The sequence below is a fragment of the Mauremys mutica genome, chromosome 3 (genome assembly GCF_020497125.1).
Source record: "Mauremys mutica isolate MM-2020 ecotype Southern chromosome 3, ASM2049712v1, whole genome shotgun sequence".
Lineage (NCBI taxonomy): Eukaryota > Metazoa > Chordata > Testudines > Geoemydidae > Mauremys > Mauremys mutica.
Window position 1 is genome coordinate 177,019,711 of NC_059074.1, and position 19,127 is coordinate 177,038,837.

Sequence of the window (19,127 nt, forward strand, 5' to 3'; positions counted from 1 at the left end):
TAAGTTGAAATTTTTTTTATTGGAAAACAAATATACAACTTGGAATGGATTTGAGGCAAATTGTGCCATAAGCAGATTCTTTTGAAAATAAGTGGCTAAACAAAGTTTAAAAAGCATAGTAATAGGAGAAAATGTTTTTCCGGTACAGGACCAGTAGTACAAAAAAATAGTGTACGAGTACCTGGATAATACACCCGTTTTGCAATAGTGCAACTTTTAAGTTTCATATTGTTAACTATCAATAGTCCACGCAGAGTTAAGGCTCCACATTTCAACATGCTAAGTTTCCTAAAGAAAGCTACTTTAACAGGCATAACCAAGATGTTCCCTCATTTGATCAACTCCAACTAACTTTAGATGTGCAGAAGGGCTTAAATATCCAGAGTAAGCCACATGCAACATTTGTTACTTTGATCAATTTTCCAAAAAATTATCAGAACAATGACAGTAAGATAAAGGGAGAAAAACATGGAATGGAATTCTAATTACTATACATGCATATTCTTTTGACAGTAAGGGGAAAAACCTTTTACAGATAAGTTACAAACAGAGAAGGCAAATAAACAATTTTGTACAAGAAATTTAACACATTCTGTACAATCTTCACTTTGCTGTCATCATTTGTACAAACTCTGCAAAGGAAAAGAAAGTTGTATTAGTATCTTACAAATTAAATTCTTAGAGGCTCTCAGAACAGAAAGGAATCTCCCTCACTACAAATGGTAAGGATTACTGTATTTACAGAGCTACTGTGCTAGTGAATGTCTGAGATGCCTCTTGCAGGAAGAGGTTTGAAATTATGCTATCTTCTCCAGCACTCTATTCCAGATGAACCCTGTGACCTATATGAGCATGTCATTTGCTGGAGTTTTAGTTCTAAACTTACTGGGGCTCAGCTTGTCCCATGAAACATAAGGAACATTTGTGGTATTGAGTCTCAAAGTTTTGGGGCCTTATCTTACACTTCATACCAGAGTTAAGAAATAATGTTTCTAGCAGCCCCCTAGAAGGCCATAATTAAAGTTTTCAGAAGGTCTTTAACATATCTTTAGCAAATACTTAGCAGCTGCAGATATTTGTCTGCTTTGAAGAGACTTCCACTCTGTACAGTACTATTGCCCTTCATTATTGTACCTGACCCACTTTGACTGCTGGGCAAAGGCTGCATTACCAGTCACTTTCATAGGAGAGGGAAAGTTAACTGCCATGAAATACAAAATTGAAATAACTAGCTTTTGTTTATTGTGGTTGCACTATGAATCAATGAAGCAGTTGATGGTTTAGGGGTGACTTGATTACAGTCTAAATATCTACATCAAGAGCCCATTAACTATTTTGTCCCCCCATTACAGCAGAGAAAGATGTAACATGATCCAATGGCTGAAAGTTGATGCTGGAGAAATTCATACTGGAAATAAGGTGCACGTTTTTGACAGTAAAGGTCGTGATGGAGAATCCATCACTGAATTTAAATCCAGATTGAATGCTTTTCCTAAAAATATACTCTAGGAATTATTTTAGGGAATTTCTATGGCATGTGTTACACAGGAGGTCAGAATACACCACCACAATAGTCCCTCCTGAATTTAGAATCTGTGAATCTGGGTTTCATTGACCTAGGGATGAACATGCTGATGGGGTTGAGTTTGAGGGCATCTGAAGACATTAACTGGCATGCTCTTGGAGGCATTGACTAGCCACTGAGCAGCACAGGGAGAAGGAGCCACAAAGACTGCTGGAAGAAGGGACCTGCTCTCTCAAATGAGCAGCACACTTCTTTTGGTAGGGGAGGGAAGAATGGCAGGAGAGGTGGAACAGGATGTCAGTCCCTTATTGTATGTGCTTTCTTCATACTCTGGTGTAATTTCCCCGCTTTAGCTTCAAGGTAGGGGACTAGCCATTTATAAAGGGGAAGAAAAGGAAAGAAACAATTACTAAAATAGAGCTCTCAGGGTCTAGATTTTATGTATGCAGTGAAACATGATTTATTTGGTCCTGGCCATTAAAATGTGCTTAATGTTAGTTGCCCTCTAAAAATTTGCCTTTTTGCTTCAGGAAAAGTGGAACCTTTTCTTTGAAAAATGTCTAAGATGTAGATTACAGGGACTAGTGCTAGACTGTCAAAATGAAAACTGGCTATATATAGGATTGATAGTGTACAGAGTTATAGAAACAAGCAACTAATTGCTAGAAGTCTAAATGGTTGTTTGCTTACCCTCTTACAGCAATTTATATTGCAGTAGCAACTTTGGTCCCATTAAACAGCAAGTCTAATTAAATTGCTTCTCACTCCAAAGCCAAAACTTACAAAGTTTAAAGATATACAGAAAGGTGTGTAATCTTAGCTGACTAAAAATATTAAGGACTGTTACAGCTGAAGGATTTGATTCCTTTTTAGGTATCCATAAAAACTCCCTTGGCTGCCCTAGAGTTGAGCTAAAAATTATCTATGGACATGAGATCAACTAGGGTCCTTACAATATGTACAATTCCCAAGGATAAAGTGAAATCTTAACACCATCCAGCTTCATTCCAAACAATAGTACCCCTTTGGCACTATGATCAGATGTGATCAAGCACTCACATTTAAAATGTTCATGGATTTAAACAAAGAGTCTTAGGATACCAGTGACTAAGGAACACAAACTTGGTATAAGTAGTCACTGCTGTACTATTTCATATTAAATACTTTATTTGTTAAGTCTAGAGTTCTTTAGACTACTGGATTTAAGGGATTCTCCTCAAATAATTCTTACACCAGCAAAGTTAGTTTAAGATTTAACTCTTGACAGACTTCAGACTAGATTTCCTAGTATGGTTTTCAGATTAATAGCTTTAATTGGGGCAGAGCTGAAACACAATACATGTACAACCACCAGTTAAACTCATCTCCTCATTCTGTACAACATTGTACTGGAAGGAGCTACTGGTTCTGGTTGAGTTAGTTTTGGGAAGGATTTTATAACACTGCATTAGCCACCCGAATTTAACTGGTCTGTATAACAGTTCCATTGCCATCCTTCATCTCTAGAAGCAAAAGCAGTGATAAACTGGTATCTATAACTGGGAGCCAAAGAATCACTTATGAAGCTATTTGAGGAGTTGGAATGATTTAAATTGTACCAAATATATACAGTTAGGTATCCTTCTCCATAAAATCCCTACATTGAGGAGACATTTCCCACATAAATGTAAATTCTTGTGATCTGGTGTAGTTGAATGAAGCTTCAGCTGAACACTTCAGGTCATCCTTATCCACCAAGTAACTCCTCAGACCAGAAAGCAAGAATCCACTGTTTCTAGTGAAATTTACCTTCATAGTTTACTTGACCATCACCATCAATGTCTGCTTCCCTAATCATCTCATCAACTTCTTCATCTGTTAGCTTCTCTCCAAGATTTGTCATCACATGGCGAAGTTCTGCAGCACTAATATATCCATTTCCATCCTAAAGAAACAAGTTTAAAACCATTTAAGGAGAATTTCAATGTAAACCAAATAACCCCTGAAATTACTCTACATACAGTACTTCTGGACAACATTTAGGAGCTTCTCTAGAATAGAAGAGTTGCTAATTGCTCTCCCCATCACATCACTTCCAGAGGGCAAGTGACCATGTCAAATTTGTTTGCAGTAGTATCTCAGTAATTCATAAGTTATTGGCTCTGCATTTACTTAACTGTACAACTGACTTAATATGCATATTATATCAGCTATACCATTCAAGAAAATCTAAGTGGTCTGGTTTGATATTTCCTCTATAAACAATTATGTACATGCAGTAAGCTGTTGCAGTTCTCAACCACACTTTGATATTGTACATTTGTAAGTATGAGGAACAAGCCATTGTTCGAATGTAAACAGCTTTTAGTGCATTTGAATACATCTTGCAGCCAAAATGTTTAGTACTGCTGAGAGCCTATAAACTTATAGAAGCTGTATTTCCAGCTCCTGAAAGGGATCTCCAAATGTACATTAAGTGTTGTAAACATGCCTCCCAATGAGGTTTATTATGATTTCACAACCACCCAAAATAAGAGGAGAAGTAGTTTCCCCACTGACTAGCATCTAAAATATTTCCAGGCCTTCCATTTGTTACATGAGAGGATCATCCAAAGTCCAACAATAGTGGCAATTAGTAATGACTAGGTATAACCTTACTACTGTATAAAGTATTTCTAGACTAGTCATTTGGGATTTAGTGGTAAGTTATTTGGAATCTGTTTTATTCAATCCCTCAACTAACTTGCAAACCTTATACGATACTTTAGTACCTTATCAAACACACGGAATGCTTCTCTAATTTCTTCTTCACTGTCTGTATCTTTCATTTTTCTTGCCATCATTGTCAGAAATTCTGGAAAGTCAATTGTGCCATTGCCTGCAAGAGAATTCTGTTATTAGTAACACATCTCAGAAGTTTATTTTCAACAAATTGCTCTTTAGAAAGCTTACCATCAGCATCTACTTCATTGATCATATCCTGTAACTCAGCTTCTGTTGGGTTTTGACCAAGTGACCTCATCACTGTCCCCAATTCCTTTGTTGTTATAGTACCATCACCATCCTTGTCAAATAGTGAAAAGGCTTCTTTGAATTCTGTTTGACAAGACAAGAGATTAGTCATTTCAATTTAAGTTGGTTTTAATAATCAAAAAGTCTAAAAAAGTATCACCTGTGATTATAAACACTTAAGGTTTCCTGTTTTAGATTACAGGTTATTGGTTATTTCAGGAATTGAATTTAGTTTTCTACAATATTGAATCTAGAGCCCTTGCTTTGAAGGAAAATTACCCAAGGACATTCTGTGCCAAAAAATTAAATTCTGCAAATTGTGTCAAATGTGGAGGCTCCAGCATTGGATTGGGGAGCACAGGCCACTGGCTGCACAGAGGTGCAAGATTGATCTGCAGCTCCACTCCCCCCCGGGCACGGACTCAGTGAGGCTGCACCCAACACTGGCAGCACAAGGACCAGGTCTGCCCCAGAAACATCCCAGGGCCCTGCCCCTCCATGCCAGGTGCAGACAGGCAGGCTCACTGTCTGGCAGGGTCCAAATGTGGAGGGGGCTTAGTGTGTGTGGGAATCCAGGTGTGGGTTGAGAGGGTTCTGTGTGGAGCTAGCTGGGTGCAGGCAGCTCAGTGGGGGGATCCAGGTGTGGGGCAATCTGGTTGCACAGGGGCTTGTTAGGGAGGTCTGGATGCAATGTTAATGAGATGCTGCGGGGGGGGGGGGGAGGGTCCAGTAAAGATGGTTAGGGCTCAGTGTGAGGGGCCCAGATGCTGGGGGAATGGGGTGGGGATCCAGGTGAAGCTGGTTGGGCTCAGTGGGGTGAGGATCCAGGTGAAGCTGGTTGGGCTCAGTGGGGTGGGGATCCAAGTGCAAGTGGCTCATTGGGATGGGTCCAGGAACAGGGGGAATGGGACTCATAGGGTTGGGGGCGGGTTCTGGATCCAGCTGAGTGAGGCTCTGCAGGAGGGTCTGGGTATGAGGGGGTTTGGATGCACAAGCATTGGGTGGATGGGGGAGCAGCTCCCCATACAGTGATCCCTCCACAGCTGAGGAGTGATGTGTGTCAGGAACATCTCTCTGCAGGGAAGCAAAGAAATCTGTGGGGGACAAATTCTGCATATGTGCCGTGGTGCAGAATTCCCCCAGGAGTAGAAAATTTCTCAGCAGTCTTTGGGTCTAACAGGCTTACCTACAGAACAATTCAATTCAAGTCTGAAACAGAGCATAGTAAGTCTGAGAAAAGCTCTTAAATATTTGCTGGAGTGAATTTCACCTAGAACTGGAAACCCTAAATGTAATTCAATCCTCTTTCATGCATAAAAATGGAGGCCATCTGTCAGTACCTAGTGAGCATGCTCCCTAACTGAAGGAGTTGTGTTTAAGAAATGTGCCTATTTTTCTAACATGAAAAGGTTAGCCATAGATTAAAGTTTAGTATTAAAATTAGAAATTGTTTAATTTTGACTGTTACTATGGAAATGAGTCAGTTTTCCAAATTTGTTTTGATTAGCCCTAGCATTAGTGTATTCTATATCCCATCTTAGAGAATTTAAAGTAGAGCCATCCAGAAATTGGCTACTTCTGCTGATCTAAAGGAAGCATGCTTGAAGTGAATAAAACCATTTGAGTCCACTTGCAGAGGTTTTGCAAGTAAACATGTAGCTTGATTTTAACTGGTAAGTCCCGTTACATACGATACTCAAAAGCAGCAGGTTCAAGCCATCTCTTATGAGAAGCCTGAGGCGCTAACTCAAAACCAAGTCAGAGTTTTAACTCAAATGCAAACCAATTAAATATTCTAAAAATGAAAATGCATCATAATGAAATCAAAAGGAAGGTGGCCACCTATATCAGGACATTCTTGCCGGAATATTTAACATTTGACTTTGGTCAAATAGATGGTCAACTGACATTAGTTGACCCACTTGCCAAACTTAACCAAGCAAGGCCATGTTTAAGACTTATGGTGCTGATAATCACAAATCACTAAACCACAGGAACATTTGAAAATACAATAGACTTGGAACTAGGGTGACCAGACAGCAAATGTGAAAAATCGTGATGGAGGGTGGGGGTGGCGGGGGGGAGTGTAATAGGAGCCTATATAAGACAGACCCAAAAATCGGGACTGTCCCTATAAAATCAGGACATCTGGTCACCCTACTTAGAACAAAAAAAGACAGACTTCATTAGCAGCCTTTTCATATACTACTATAGATGAAACATCACTAGCACTTTTGTACATTACTAAAGTAGGCAGTGACAGATATTTCAGTCACAATATCCTAGACAAAAGTAGCCTTTGAACAACCACCTTTTATCCTTAAGTGAAAAAAAAAATCAGAAGTATTTGGCTCTTGTACAATTGTAGAATAGTTACAGCTCAATTTGAGGGCTCAGTTGCACTTTATTCTTCACTAGAAATATTAGTCAATCCACTCAGGTGGTTAAGTGCAATTGTGAGCATTTCCAGGAGGTATTAATTTGTTTCAGTTCTAGCACTGCTCAAAGTAAGCCTTCACAGCCTTATAAAGTTGTGATTAAGGATCAGTTTAGAGATGAGTGCCTCATAGCTACCTACTGTACCAGAGACAGATGTAAACACCTGCAAGTACTCCCAAATACCAGCTACATTCCCCAACGGTTAGTACAGTAACTCCTCACTTAACATTGTAGTTATGGTCCTGAAAAATTTGACTTTAAGCAAAATGTTAAGTGACTCCAATTTCCCCATAAGAATGAATGGAAAGGAAGGGGTGTTAGGTTCCATTTTGGGGGGGGGGGGAGAGGGGCAGACAAAAGGTATTATATACATATTTTAAACAAGCAATTTAATACAGGTATTAAACAGGCTGACAAACCCCCCTACACCACCACCCCAGTGCCTCCCGTCCGCTGGTGGATCCCATGGATCAGTGTCTTCCCCCTGCTCCCCCTGCCTCCTGTCCATGGCAATCAGCTGTCTTGCAGTATACAGGAGGCTGGTGAAGGAGTGAGGATGCAGAATGCAGCCTCCCCGCTCCCTCCCCTGCCTCCTGAATGCAGCAATCAGGCAGGAGGCAAGGTGAACAGGGGGAAGGCGCTGCTCCGTGGGCAGGCAGGAGGCACTGGGATGGGGGTGTAGGGGAGCTGAGAGTGGGGCTCAGGCAGCCAAACATTATTGTGGAGCATTGCACAACTTTAAACGAGCATGTTCAGTAATGTTATGTCCCTGCTCCATCGAAACAATGTTAAGCAAGAGGACATTAAGTGGGGAGTTACTGTACAAGAAACTTTGTTTGGCTGTACAATCCAGTAATGAAGCTGTTTGAGTCCATACTAAAAACATCTGCCTTTGGCAACAGGTACCCAATTTAAACTTAAAAGTAAGGTTTGACTACTAATTTACATTTTCTTTGCATGAAGCTGGTTTGAGCCTTAATGACTAAAATATTCTGAAAATTCTGCTAGCTAAGCACAAGGCAGCCCCCCCCCTCCCGGCCCCCCCAAGAGGCAGTAGCTAGGTCAATAGAAAAAGTTTAGAGTTCTCCAGTCAAGCAAGCGTTGTCCACAACAGGTGTTAGGTCAGTTTAACAGAGTCATTCAGGGGTGTGGATTTTTCCTAAATTTCTCAACAGTAAGTATTCCAAGAGACAGTTCTCACTAATACACATCCACCTGCAGTATTCATAGTAAGTTGTGTTGTCACCTACTTAGGTGACTATGGGCTAGTCTACACTGGCAACGTTTCAGCGCTTTAAAGTGGCTTGTGTGGTCGTAGCAGAGCACTGGGAGAGACAGTCCTCTCAAAAAACCCCACACCCACCTCCATGAGGGGCATAGCTCCCAGCACCGGTGCACTGTTTACACTGGTGCTTTACAGCACTGAAACTTGCTGGGCTCAGGAGGGGGTGGGGGTGTCTCACCCCTGAGAGAGAAAGTTGCAGCACTGTAAATTGCCAGTGTAGATAAGCCTTAAGATTCATGTTGTACACTGAATATCCCAAGGCAGTAGTTCTCAACCAGGGGTACATGTACGCAAAGGTCTTCCAGAGGGTTTATCAACTCATTTAGATATTTGCCTAGTTTTACAACAGGCTACAAAGCTGTTGCTCAGGCTTCAACTTCAGCCCCAGGCTTCAGCACTGCATGGCAGGGCTTTGGCTTTCTGCCCTGGGCTCCAGTGAATCTAACACTGACCCTGCTTGGTGGACCCCCTGAAACCTGTTTGCAGCCCACCAGGGGGCCCTGGACCCCTGGTTGAAAACCACTGCACTACATCACCAGTTTGCAACTCTACATTTATTTTACATGCAGATACCAGTTAGCATGCTCACAAGAGTTACAGTTAAGTCAGTCATTCCCTGTGAAAAGGGACACTCCCACCTCCATTACAACAGTGAGAGTCTAGGAAATACGCTTCAATACATGTTCAGGGTCCTGTGGATCAGTGGTGGGGAGAGTAAATTTCAGTGTTGTGACAACTATTGCTGTATCACAATGAGATGTATTTGAAGCCAGTGTAATCCCTTTATAGAGCAAAGGTATATAAAACTACAGGAAACAGTGCTAAGTGGGCAACTGTACCAGCTGACGTTTCCAAATAGTCTTCAGGAGTAGCCTCAAGTAAAGGATATTACAATAGGTCAATTTGGAGGTGACAAAGCCATGGCTAACTGACAAGAGCTGCATCAGCAAGACGACAGACTCCTGGCCAAGTCTCACATGAAAACACGTTCTTGGCCAATACAGCTACTGTGACTTCTGGAGGTACCTGTGGACCTCACATTGCCAACTCATGATTTTGTCAAAGGTCTCATGATTACTCCAAGAGCTGAGGCTTTAAGGAACACAAAGTGGATATTTGACGATTTCAGCCCTCTTTAAGCAAAAAGTAACTTTCTAGCCCTCGTGGCTGTGGAGAAAGCTTCAAAATGTGACCCCAGTGCATCCTAATGGATCAAAAAGCAGAAGGCAAATGAAAAGAATACCAAATCTATTGTTTTTACATAACCATGATTTTTGATAAGCCTGACTCAGGCTCACAAAAATCATGTGTCTGGATTTGACAATTTGGGTTGGCAATACTGGGATCTACTTGAGTAATAAAAAAGTTAGACTCCATCAGAAATCAGTACCCCTCTACCCTGATCGATATAACATGAATTCGAACAAGAGGGTAAGGCGGTGCTCCGGGGGGGCAGGGCTGCGCACTGCAGCGGATCAAAGCAAGTTCGATATAATGCGGTTTGACCTATAACGTGGTAAGATTTTTTGGCTCCCAAGGACAGCATTATATTGGGGTAGAGGTGTATGTTATGTAATAGAAAATGACCAAGGACATTAGCTGTATAGAGGGTAATGGTAATGGATATTATCCACATTAACACTAATCCAAGTGAACTCATCTAGACTCCAGTGCCAGTCTGACACTGAGGCAAGCCATTGTGGTCCAAAAATGGTACAGTAGGACACCTACACATTACAGCACTGTAGCACATGAGTATGTTAGAGCCTTTCAAGCCTGGTGGTACCCACAGCTATCACCCAGTAGGATCTTCTTCATACTCAAATTGCAGGCATTCCAGGGCCACTCTGGCTATCCTTGCCAATGTCAGCAAGTATCAATCTCTTGTGTTCAACAGTATAAAAACAACTGATAAGTGAGAGACTGAACTCAGCTATACTGATGCTCTCATCTCTTGGTCAGCAGTCTACCATATCCAGGCTAGAAACATAACTGGCTCAGTTTGAAGAAGCTTAGATTCTCCAGGTGTTGACCAGGTACAGTATTTTGCTATCACTTTCTCAGTCTTCCCCCAAACAGAAAGTAGGCTTGGCAAGCTGGTCAACTGACCAGTAAGATATTCCAGCAAGAATGCCCTGATGTAAGAAGTGGCCTATGCTAACAGATTGCATCATGATGCCATCCAAAGCAAGCCTATTTAAGTGTCATGATCTCTCATTTCACTACATGCTAATGACATCTGTTGGAAAATGATGAACTGAAAGTTAAGTATCTTGATTGTTCTAATAGATTCAACCCAAACATTGCATGCGGGCCTGGCATACAAATATATACAATGCACATAGCCATTTACAAAGCACAAACAAGTTAAGACAGTTCCTGCCCTGAAGATCTTGCAATTTAAACTAGACAAACATACAGACCTTAACTCAGAAGGGAGTGGAAAGGGTTTACAATCACAAAGGGCATATCTACACTTAAAATGCTATAACAGTGCAGCTGAGGTGCTATAGTGCTTCAGTGTACACCAGAGGTCCCCCAACTGTGAGATGCGCCCCTCTAGGTGGGTGCAGAGGAACGTTCAGGGGAGTGCAGCAGGCCAAGCCAGGCCAGGAAGCACCACCCAGCCCTGCCCCACACTTAGCTCTGCTCCTGGCTCCACACCAGGTGTCTCCAGCTTTGGTGCAGCTCTGCACTCGGCCAGTGGCCCGGCCACCAGTCCCCAGTGTGGCCCACCCAGAGTTCCACCACCACCAGCCCCAACTGTGGCCCATCCACAGCTCTGGCCCCTAGAAAAAGGGAGGGAATAGGGGAAAGGGGGCCATTACCTGCAAGAGTTGAGACCACTGGTGTAGACACTACCTACGCCAGCAGGAGGGGTTCTCCCACTGATGTAGGTAGTGCACCTGAGGCTGTAGGTCGGTCAATGGAAGAATTTCTGACCTACTGCTGTCAACACAGGGACTTAACTTGTGTCACTTAAGGGTGTGGACATCACACCACTGAGCGATATAGCTAGGTCGATCTAATTTTTTAGTGCAGACCAACCTTAAGCCTCCTCCCCAGAGAAAAGCTGCACAGCTATCAGGGTGCTTGAAAAGCTGCACAACTTCCTACCTAGCATACAAACATTTAAAACTCTTAGTCATTTTTATAATTTCTCTTTTGTAACTTCAGTTTTGAACATTCATATATAAATATGAACCAACACTGCTAAAGAACATAAGTCTCATTTAAGATCTTCACTTCATTGTCTTTCATTTTCTATGCTAAAGGAACTCAGTTAAGTAACTTATTTGTAATTAGGCTTAATAAGCCTATTGCAGACCATAAAGTCTTGCTTTGTTACTATTCTAAGAAATTGTTAGTGATTTAAACTTTGACCATTTGACAATGTTTGACCAATATTTGACTAGTCAACTGTCCAATTATTTTTGGACAAATACTTAACTAAGGTAAAGTAGCAAATCAGCTAGTTTGTTACAACAGCTTCCTGAGCCAATGCTTAATCATCTCAGATGAACTAGTACCCTGTCCTCCTACTGGACAAAGTAGCAGTCTCCTCCACTAATGGACCCACACACTGATTCACAAGGTATTCAGGTGCCCGATTCCTTGTTTTAGGCTCCATAAGACTCCCAACCAAAACTGTAGGTGTCTAAACTGATTAAGTTCTTGGGCTCAGAATTCCCTAGGGGATCTATGTTCGACTAAGCATGTGCACTGCTGCCTCCCTCTAGATATCCAGATGATTAGGCCCTCATGCAGGAGCTAGTTAAGTAGGCATGCTCAGAGGCTGCCTACTGGACCAGGTACCATGCAAAAATCTGTACAGAGGAAAGGGCACCACCACCTCCAAGCTTTCTGCCTGAAAGGGTAATTGAATCTGGTCTCCCACATATCAGGTCAATGTTCTAGCTATGGGCCTAAAAGAGAAGGTGGGCACTGCTACCACCTCCTCTGATGGTTGTGGGGAGTTAAGCCATCTACTTCCCTTTCATCTTCATTAGCAAAGATGCCTTCTGCAAATTGCAGCCCAAAATTTAGATGTCCATCTCCAAGAGAAGGATAGGACTTAGAAGACATCCCTCATCATCTACCACAGGATAGCTTAGGCAGCTCTCCACCAACTTTGCTGCTTTTTAACTCCTGTTCTAAGGCACCTCTCCCCCCCCTCCCCATTAATTGTAGAGGGAAGCCTCGGCATCTGAAACTCAGGCTTTATGGACCTCAGTGTTGTTTCTTTGATTGTCTAAGTGTTGTAACTCCCAAGTCCTTGGTCGATCTGGTCCCCAATATCTCCTTCCCAGATTGGGTCAGCCAAGAAAGATAGCTCCCACTCAGAAGTGGTACGCTAGACAGGTAGACCAACTACTTCCAGAAATTAGTTAAGTTAGTGGCAGAAACACTGGGAACAATTCTTGCTGACCTCTTTCCCCATCCTCACTGAACAAGGCTGAGTACCTGTACAGGCTAGTAGTTCAATCTACATATCCTCCATGAAGCAGAAAGGTAACTTGTAGTACCAGGCAGTAACTTCAGCATAAATTAAGACCACATGGCTTCACCAAGCAGTTCAAAACGCTTAACAGTTCTACCAACTGTGACTTCAGCTGCTTTAATAAAACAAGTAACTTTTCTAAACAGCCATGAAAAGGTTTCAAGTGTTCTCTATATCACTGAGAGACTAACCTCTGCCACTAAGGCTATGTCTACACAGGCTATTGTCTTTCAGAGGTGTTGAACTTCCCCTCCCTCAAAAGACAAAAGTTTTGAGGTGACAAGTGCCTGTGTGAACTGCACATTGTTGGCAGGAGAGTGCTCCTGCTGACAACATCAACGCTGCCTGTCCGGGGTGGAAGTTTTTTGTTGGTAGGAGGGCCAACAGTGGCTACACTGCATGACTTAGTGGCACGGCTATAGTGACATAGCCATGCCGCTAAAAAGTGTAGTGTAGACATAGCTTAACTCTTCAGAAGCCTTCTTCCATCTATGTATCACTGGGACTTCAGGATTAAATGTAGGCATCACTACCAAAAATAAGAAAAATTATTGTCTAATTAAGAGGGATCAGTCAGTCTTCCAATGCCAAATTCAAGTCTCAACATTAGTATTTTTGGGTCTCAAGCCACCTGGTATATACACCAGTTGTCAGTCTGACACCGATGAAGACATTTGTTGAATAAGCTGCCACTTAGTCACTTCAGACAAGTGACACTGTTTGAAGAACCCAAGCCCGCACTGCCATCTCAGATACACTGAAGTACGTTTACTACACAATGCAGTTACTAGTTGTATACCATACATTCAGAGTGCATTACAGATGTAAAGTTTTAGGAAACAAAATTGAAGTGTCAAGACCACAATTTCAATTCAATTTTTTATTTCCAGGCTGTGCATTCTCTTCCTTGAGAAGATCTCCATCAAATTTTACTATCTCAGGATCTAGCAATGTGCTTAGATGTGTCCAGATTAGCCAAATGGAGAAACTTGAGAACCTGTACTGCTTTTCCACAACTGTTTGAGGATCTCATGCCCATGTAAAGAGAGTCTTTTCTTGCATCAAGTACATTTGTAAATGAATGCTGTAGTGTCATTAAAATACCAGTACTACCATATTTCCCCCATATTATGTACTGCAAAAGAGCTGTCAAATGCACAAAACAAAAAGACCACTAAAAGTGTACTCTTTCAGAAGACAGAATTTTCAAAGTTAGTCCATTTCAAGGAAGTCAAATGTGACTTTTCAGGATGAAACTAGATATCAAATGATGGAAAGATCCTAAACACTGACATGCATCCATAATCAAACCTGGCAGACAAAGTGATGTAAACTAAATGGATTATTTAAGTGTTTTATACGCATTACAGAATCAGTAACTTGACCTGTATGACTGGCATAACAGAACCTTAAACACAATCATGTCAAGGCCATAATTGACCTATTTTTCAAACTCTCTACTCCAATATGTAGGTGTCAAGCTGTCCTTTTTTTTCCACTTTTGGATTTCAAAGCCACCAGGCAGTCATTGCTATCCAATCAAACCAACACAGGGCTGTCAACATTTGCATTATCTCTGAAACAGTGTCAGATATTGAACTTCCCGTGTCCTTGCAGAGGTCACCAGTACAAAGACTACTACAGCCTGTAAGAGAGAGGACCACTAACAACCATTTAAGCAACCAGTAGACAAGTTGCTTGACAACAGATGATCAAAAATGTCACTAATCTTTAGCTATAAAACCTTAAAAGTTGAAAGATGTAAGCAGCTATCTATAAAGACCTGATGCTGAATTAGATTGGTCTTACTACCATGGTACCTATTCTACAAGTATTAAATAAACCTTAGACTTTGATTTCTGGAGTCCATAAGTCAGTCTAACTTCCAAATATTAGCAAGAGTTTTCAGACTTCACTATAAACACAATACTGTCCCACTGCTCTTCAGTTTCGGAATTGTGCTCAAAACAAATGCTGAGAGGATACCCAAAGGTTTGAGAATATAAACTGTGCTAGGAAAGGTGTTACATGCATCTAAAATCTAATTTTTTGAATACGGAATTAATGCTTAGGAGCAATTTTAAACATGGGTAGCAGGACTCAGGTAAGATTAGACTTCAATGTTTATTTTTAACACAAACATCTTTACCTCTAATTCTAATGCTATTTAAATATACTTTGAATAGCAGGAAAGTACTTCAAGATTTATCAGGAACTACTGAAACAGTAGGCCCCACTCAAACTCAACCATTTTAACAAGATCTGCATTCTGTATAGCTAGATAACCCAATGTAGTAACAGACAAAGACTTAAGACTAAGTGAAGTCTGAGTTAGTTCATCTCCTGCAAAAGCAGCAATAATCATTAAAGCTACCTGCCACCCCACCCACAAGCAAGTAGTCAATGTTTATCTCAGGATGTGGGGGAAACTTAGTGCCTGGACCATACTTTTGAAATTCTTAGACCCACACTCACTTCAAGAGTAACAGCATTAAGCAAGAAGTATCCATAAGTAATAACTCTTGCTTTTTGCATGATAGTGTAGCTTCCCCAACTAAAATATTATGCAAAAAGTTAAAATTAGTTCTTATGCTATCTTGAATTTGCAAATGAGCAACAAGTAGAAGGCAAATAAGACCAGTTAAGCAATTAGTAATAAGCAGAATTCTCAGAGTTCATGAGAGCTTGTATTTGATATTACAATAAGCACTAACAAAGCTTGGTTACATGAAATAGGCACCTTTCAGGATGAATCATACCTAGTCCTTTACTTTAAGAGATGTACATACCTTCACTGACACTAAAGTTAACATTAATGATTTTGTAAAACGTAAAGGAACAGTTAGTAAGTACTGAGCCAAAGTAATATTTAAAGCTTTATAACAATTAAGGAATATGGTGCTCTAAATTATATTGAGGCTGTCACAAAATAGGCCTAATTTAACAATGCAAAGTAGGACTGAAAGAACAGGCTTCCCCATAATTAAATAAATATTATGGGGTCTGAACTGTTTTAAAGGAAATAATTATTCAGAATCTCAAAATTAGACAACTGATTTGTATCCAATGTTATCTGAAGGGAAAGCCAAGCCTAAGTTTCACTTCCAAACTAAAGACAGCAACTTCTTGTTTGTAATTTCTATATTTAGAAACAGGATGCTTGAACAATTTGTATAGTGAGGGTGCTGAGAGCCATTGAACCAAACTGTAAATCCTGTATATAATGGAAACCACTTCAAGCCAGGGTGTGCGGCAGCACACCTAGTTCCAGCACCTGTTTAGATATTTAACTCATTAATTATGACTTGCCACATGAACTAAGATAAAATCAATTCAGTGAAACTTCAAGTATGGTTTTTTTTTGTTAGTATAGCATCTCAAAACTCACCTGCAATCTGCTCTTCTGTCAGTTGATCAGCCTATAATAGAAAAAATAATGTTATATTCCAGCAAGACAAGAATAGATTCACAAGTGAATATGCTTATTTGCAAAAGTATTCTTAGGTACCTGAGCCTCAGGGCTTATTGCATTTCAGTGTTCCAGCTTAGTCCTAAAGCTACAGAGCTGATTCAAAAAATAGTCTGTGGTTAACAAATTACAATACACATCTTGACTACAACAGGACTAGTCACCAGCTTATTTCCTAGGCTGTTAAAGTGCCAGCTAGTAATGACCAAATACTGAACAGCACTGAATACAGAGCAGTTAACCTAGGTAAGAGCCTACATCCAATTACTAGACTCCTGAGCCATCAAGTCCCCTCTAGACCATGTTTACAGGTATATCAGTATTATCCATAGTGAAGACCTAGGAATTTAGTCTCTATAAATTTAATAGGTAAGGTCTCTCCATTGTTCTCTAAGTTCCATGCTAGGTTCAGAAGCAGACTAATGTGTATTTTGAAGAGAATAATAAAGTCATCACTAAAATAAAACATTTCCTAAAACAAATTTGATGTGTCGGTTGAAAGATACCTGTATAAAATGCTGGCGATCAAATAACTAGCTTGTACTGAAAGTTACTAGTGATATATTTGTATTCAAATAGTTACCAGATTTTTCTCTGACAAGTTTGATTAAAACATCAGTCTTAAATTTTGTATTTTAATACCTTTTGACTTAGGCACTTCAATCTATTCTGCAATACAGTTTAAAGATGCATACCTATAAGCCTTCTATTAGTTTGAATGTTGGGGCCGGCAGCAAGGACAGTCATTAAAGCCAATTTTAAATAAGTTTCCCTTTTGACAGAATGCAATAGTATGAGGAGTTTAGTAAGAATCTCTAATTTTCAAGTCTAGGTGACCTTTAAATAAGCTTCAGACAGCATTCAGCTGAGGTTGTGCTGTTACAACTTTAAAGAATCTTTCTAGAAATTTATCCATTAAAATTCCATTGACAGATTAACCTAATAATCTGCAGCTACTCCAAACACTTACTGATGTGGCAGGCTTGCAGTGTTCCCTCTAATTTTTCCCACCCATGTGTGGAATGAATTTTGTTATGTGCACCAATATGGAGGTGGTGTGTGACATCACCTTCACATTGGTACATGTAACAAAATTCATATTGTGGGGGTGGGGCTGAGTCTGGAGTGTGGGAGGGGGCTCAGGGCTTGAGGTGTGAGGGCTCTGGGGATGAGGGGTTTGAGGTGCAGAAGGGTTCTCCGGCAAGGAGAGAGGACTCCCTGCAGCAGCACCTGGGCTGAGAGGAGGAGAGGAGGCACCTCTCCCTGCCACAGCACTCCCTCCCCAGTGGGTCTGGGCCGCAGCTGGGTCCAGACCTAGCTGCCCCAGCTGCAGCAGAGCTGGGGTCGGGCCGCCTGGGCCGCAGGAAGTTGGGCCTAGACTCCATTGGGCCCGGGTCACCCCTCTCCCAGCAGGCCCCCGGTGAGTTCCTTGAGTGCCTGGCACTAAGACTGCTGCTGTGCAGCCATGCAGCTTACAGGGAACTTAGCAGGCTTGTGTAAAAATTTTGAGATTTCAGCACTGATTCTCTTATCTTTTTTTTTTTTTGTGATTCAGGGCTTTGGAGTGGACCCTGGAGCTGGAGCGCAGAGCAGCAGGTTTTTGCCCGGAGCTGGAGTGGAGCCGGAGCACAGCTCCAAAGCCCTGCACTCATTTAGTGATGTTGATCAGACTAGTCTTTCAAGGCTAGTATTAAAACCAAGAAATGGGAGGACTACTGCATGACATTACAGTTTAATGTTGCCATTATTCTCAAACTCATTTCACTTATGAGAACAAAGATCTTTGTCCAGGGAATCACCCACTCCATCTATTGATGGAAAAGGAATGAGTGAATTAAATAGGTAATTTACAGAAAGGAAAATCGGAAAGAGTTTCATGTATTCAAATTTTTATTTTGAAGCATGACTGTGGAAAAACTACAACAGGGGTTATACTAGCTTCTGAATATTCCATTTAATTATTATTCATGAATTTGCCCAGTGCTTCAGGAAAATTGGGCTATGATACACAGATTTAAGAGGGGGAGTGCCCTACAAAGTGAATGGATGATGCAGTAATGACCACAGAAAAATCAAAAATAGCTGTTCATTGCATCCATCAAGTTCCCTGTGACCCATCCCACAGCACTGAATCAAGTCTCACCACCTCAGTTTGGCAGAGTAACAGACATGTACACTATTTTGTGAGCTTCTCTAGCTACAGAAGCAAAAAGCTGTACAGGCTCAACATCAGGTCCAGTTTTCTTTTTAAAACAAAAAAAATTTGGACAGATTCAGACAGTCATCCAATTCTTACATGGTATATTTTCAAACTCTGGTGCAATACTGTAGTGTCAGTCAAGTCCATAGAAAACATCCTTGCAAAATTATAGTTGTCTGCCTTTAGTGTGTCATTCAAAGCACATACACTACGAAACAAGCAATACCTTCCCAGTTTCATTTATAGCTCAAAGAGACTGGAGCAGATGTACCATGCTTCTGTTAGGTGATTTATACCCACTAAACACTCCACAAACAGGTTAAGTAGTGAGCATGTCACTCACTAGTAAAGAACAAGTCAGTACCTGGGAGTTTCTAAATGCTATATACTGTTTACATGTCCAGCTCATTTGTTGAGTGTTTCCCCCTCCCCTAATTTAAGATTCCCAAGTATTTTCTGCCTCTGAAAGTGACCCATGCAATAGGTCACTAGCCAGAACATTTATTCCAAAACTTACGTCCACTTCAAATACTGCCACAAGCAGGATAAGAGGGAGACAGTCTATTGAAGCCTTAGATATAGAGTCACAGAAAGTAAAACAGTGCAACAGAATTGCACTGGGGGTGAGATAGGACTAAACAAACACCATCTGTGGAAGAGCCCAGCTGCAAGACAGCAACTGAAGGTGTAGTCAGCAAGTCTGCTGCTATCTGTCCC

The 19,127-nt window shown here is 41.1% G+C and overlaps 1 protein-coding gene across 2 annotated transcripts in view; it reads right to left on the reverse strand.

Moving 5' to 3' along the window:
• CALM2 (calmodulin 2) overlaps positions 1-19,127 on the reverse strand; it is a 21,488-nt gene continuing 2,361 nt past the window's right edge. For both annotated transcript variants that reach the window (XM_045010120.1, XM_045010121.1), the window contains exons 2-6: positions 16,130-16,160; positions 4,457-4,600; positions 4,276-4,382; positions 3,314-3,449; positions 1-632 (exon numbers count right to left, since the gene is read on the reverse strand). In XM_045010120.1, coding sequence (XP_044866055.1) covers positions 604-632; positions 3,314-3,449; positions 4,276-4,382; positions 4,457-4,600; positions 16,130-16,160 — 447 coding nt within the window. In that variant the 3' untranslated portion in view covers positions 1-603. The remainder of the gene's footprint in view (positions 633-3,313; positions 3,450-4,275; positions 4,383-4,456; positions 4,601-16,129; positions 16,161-19,127) is intronic.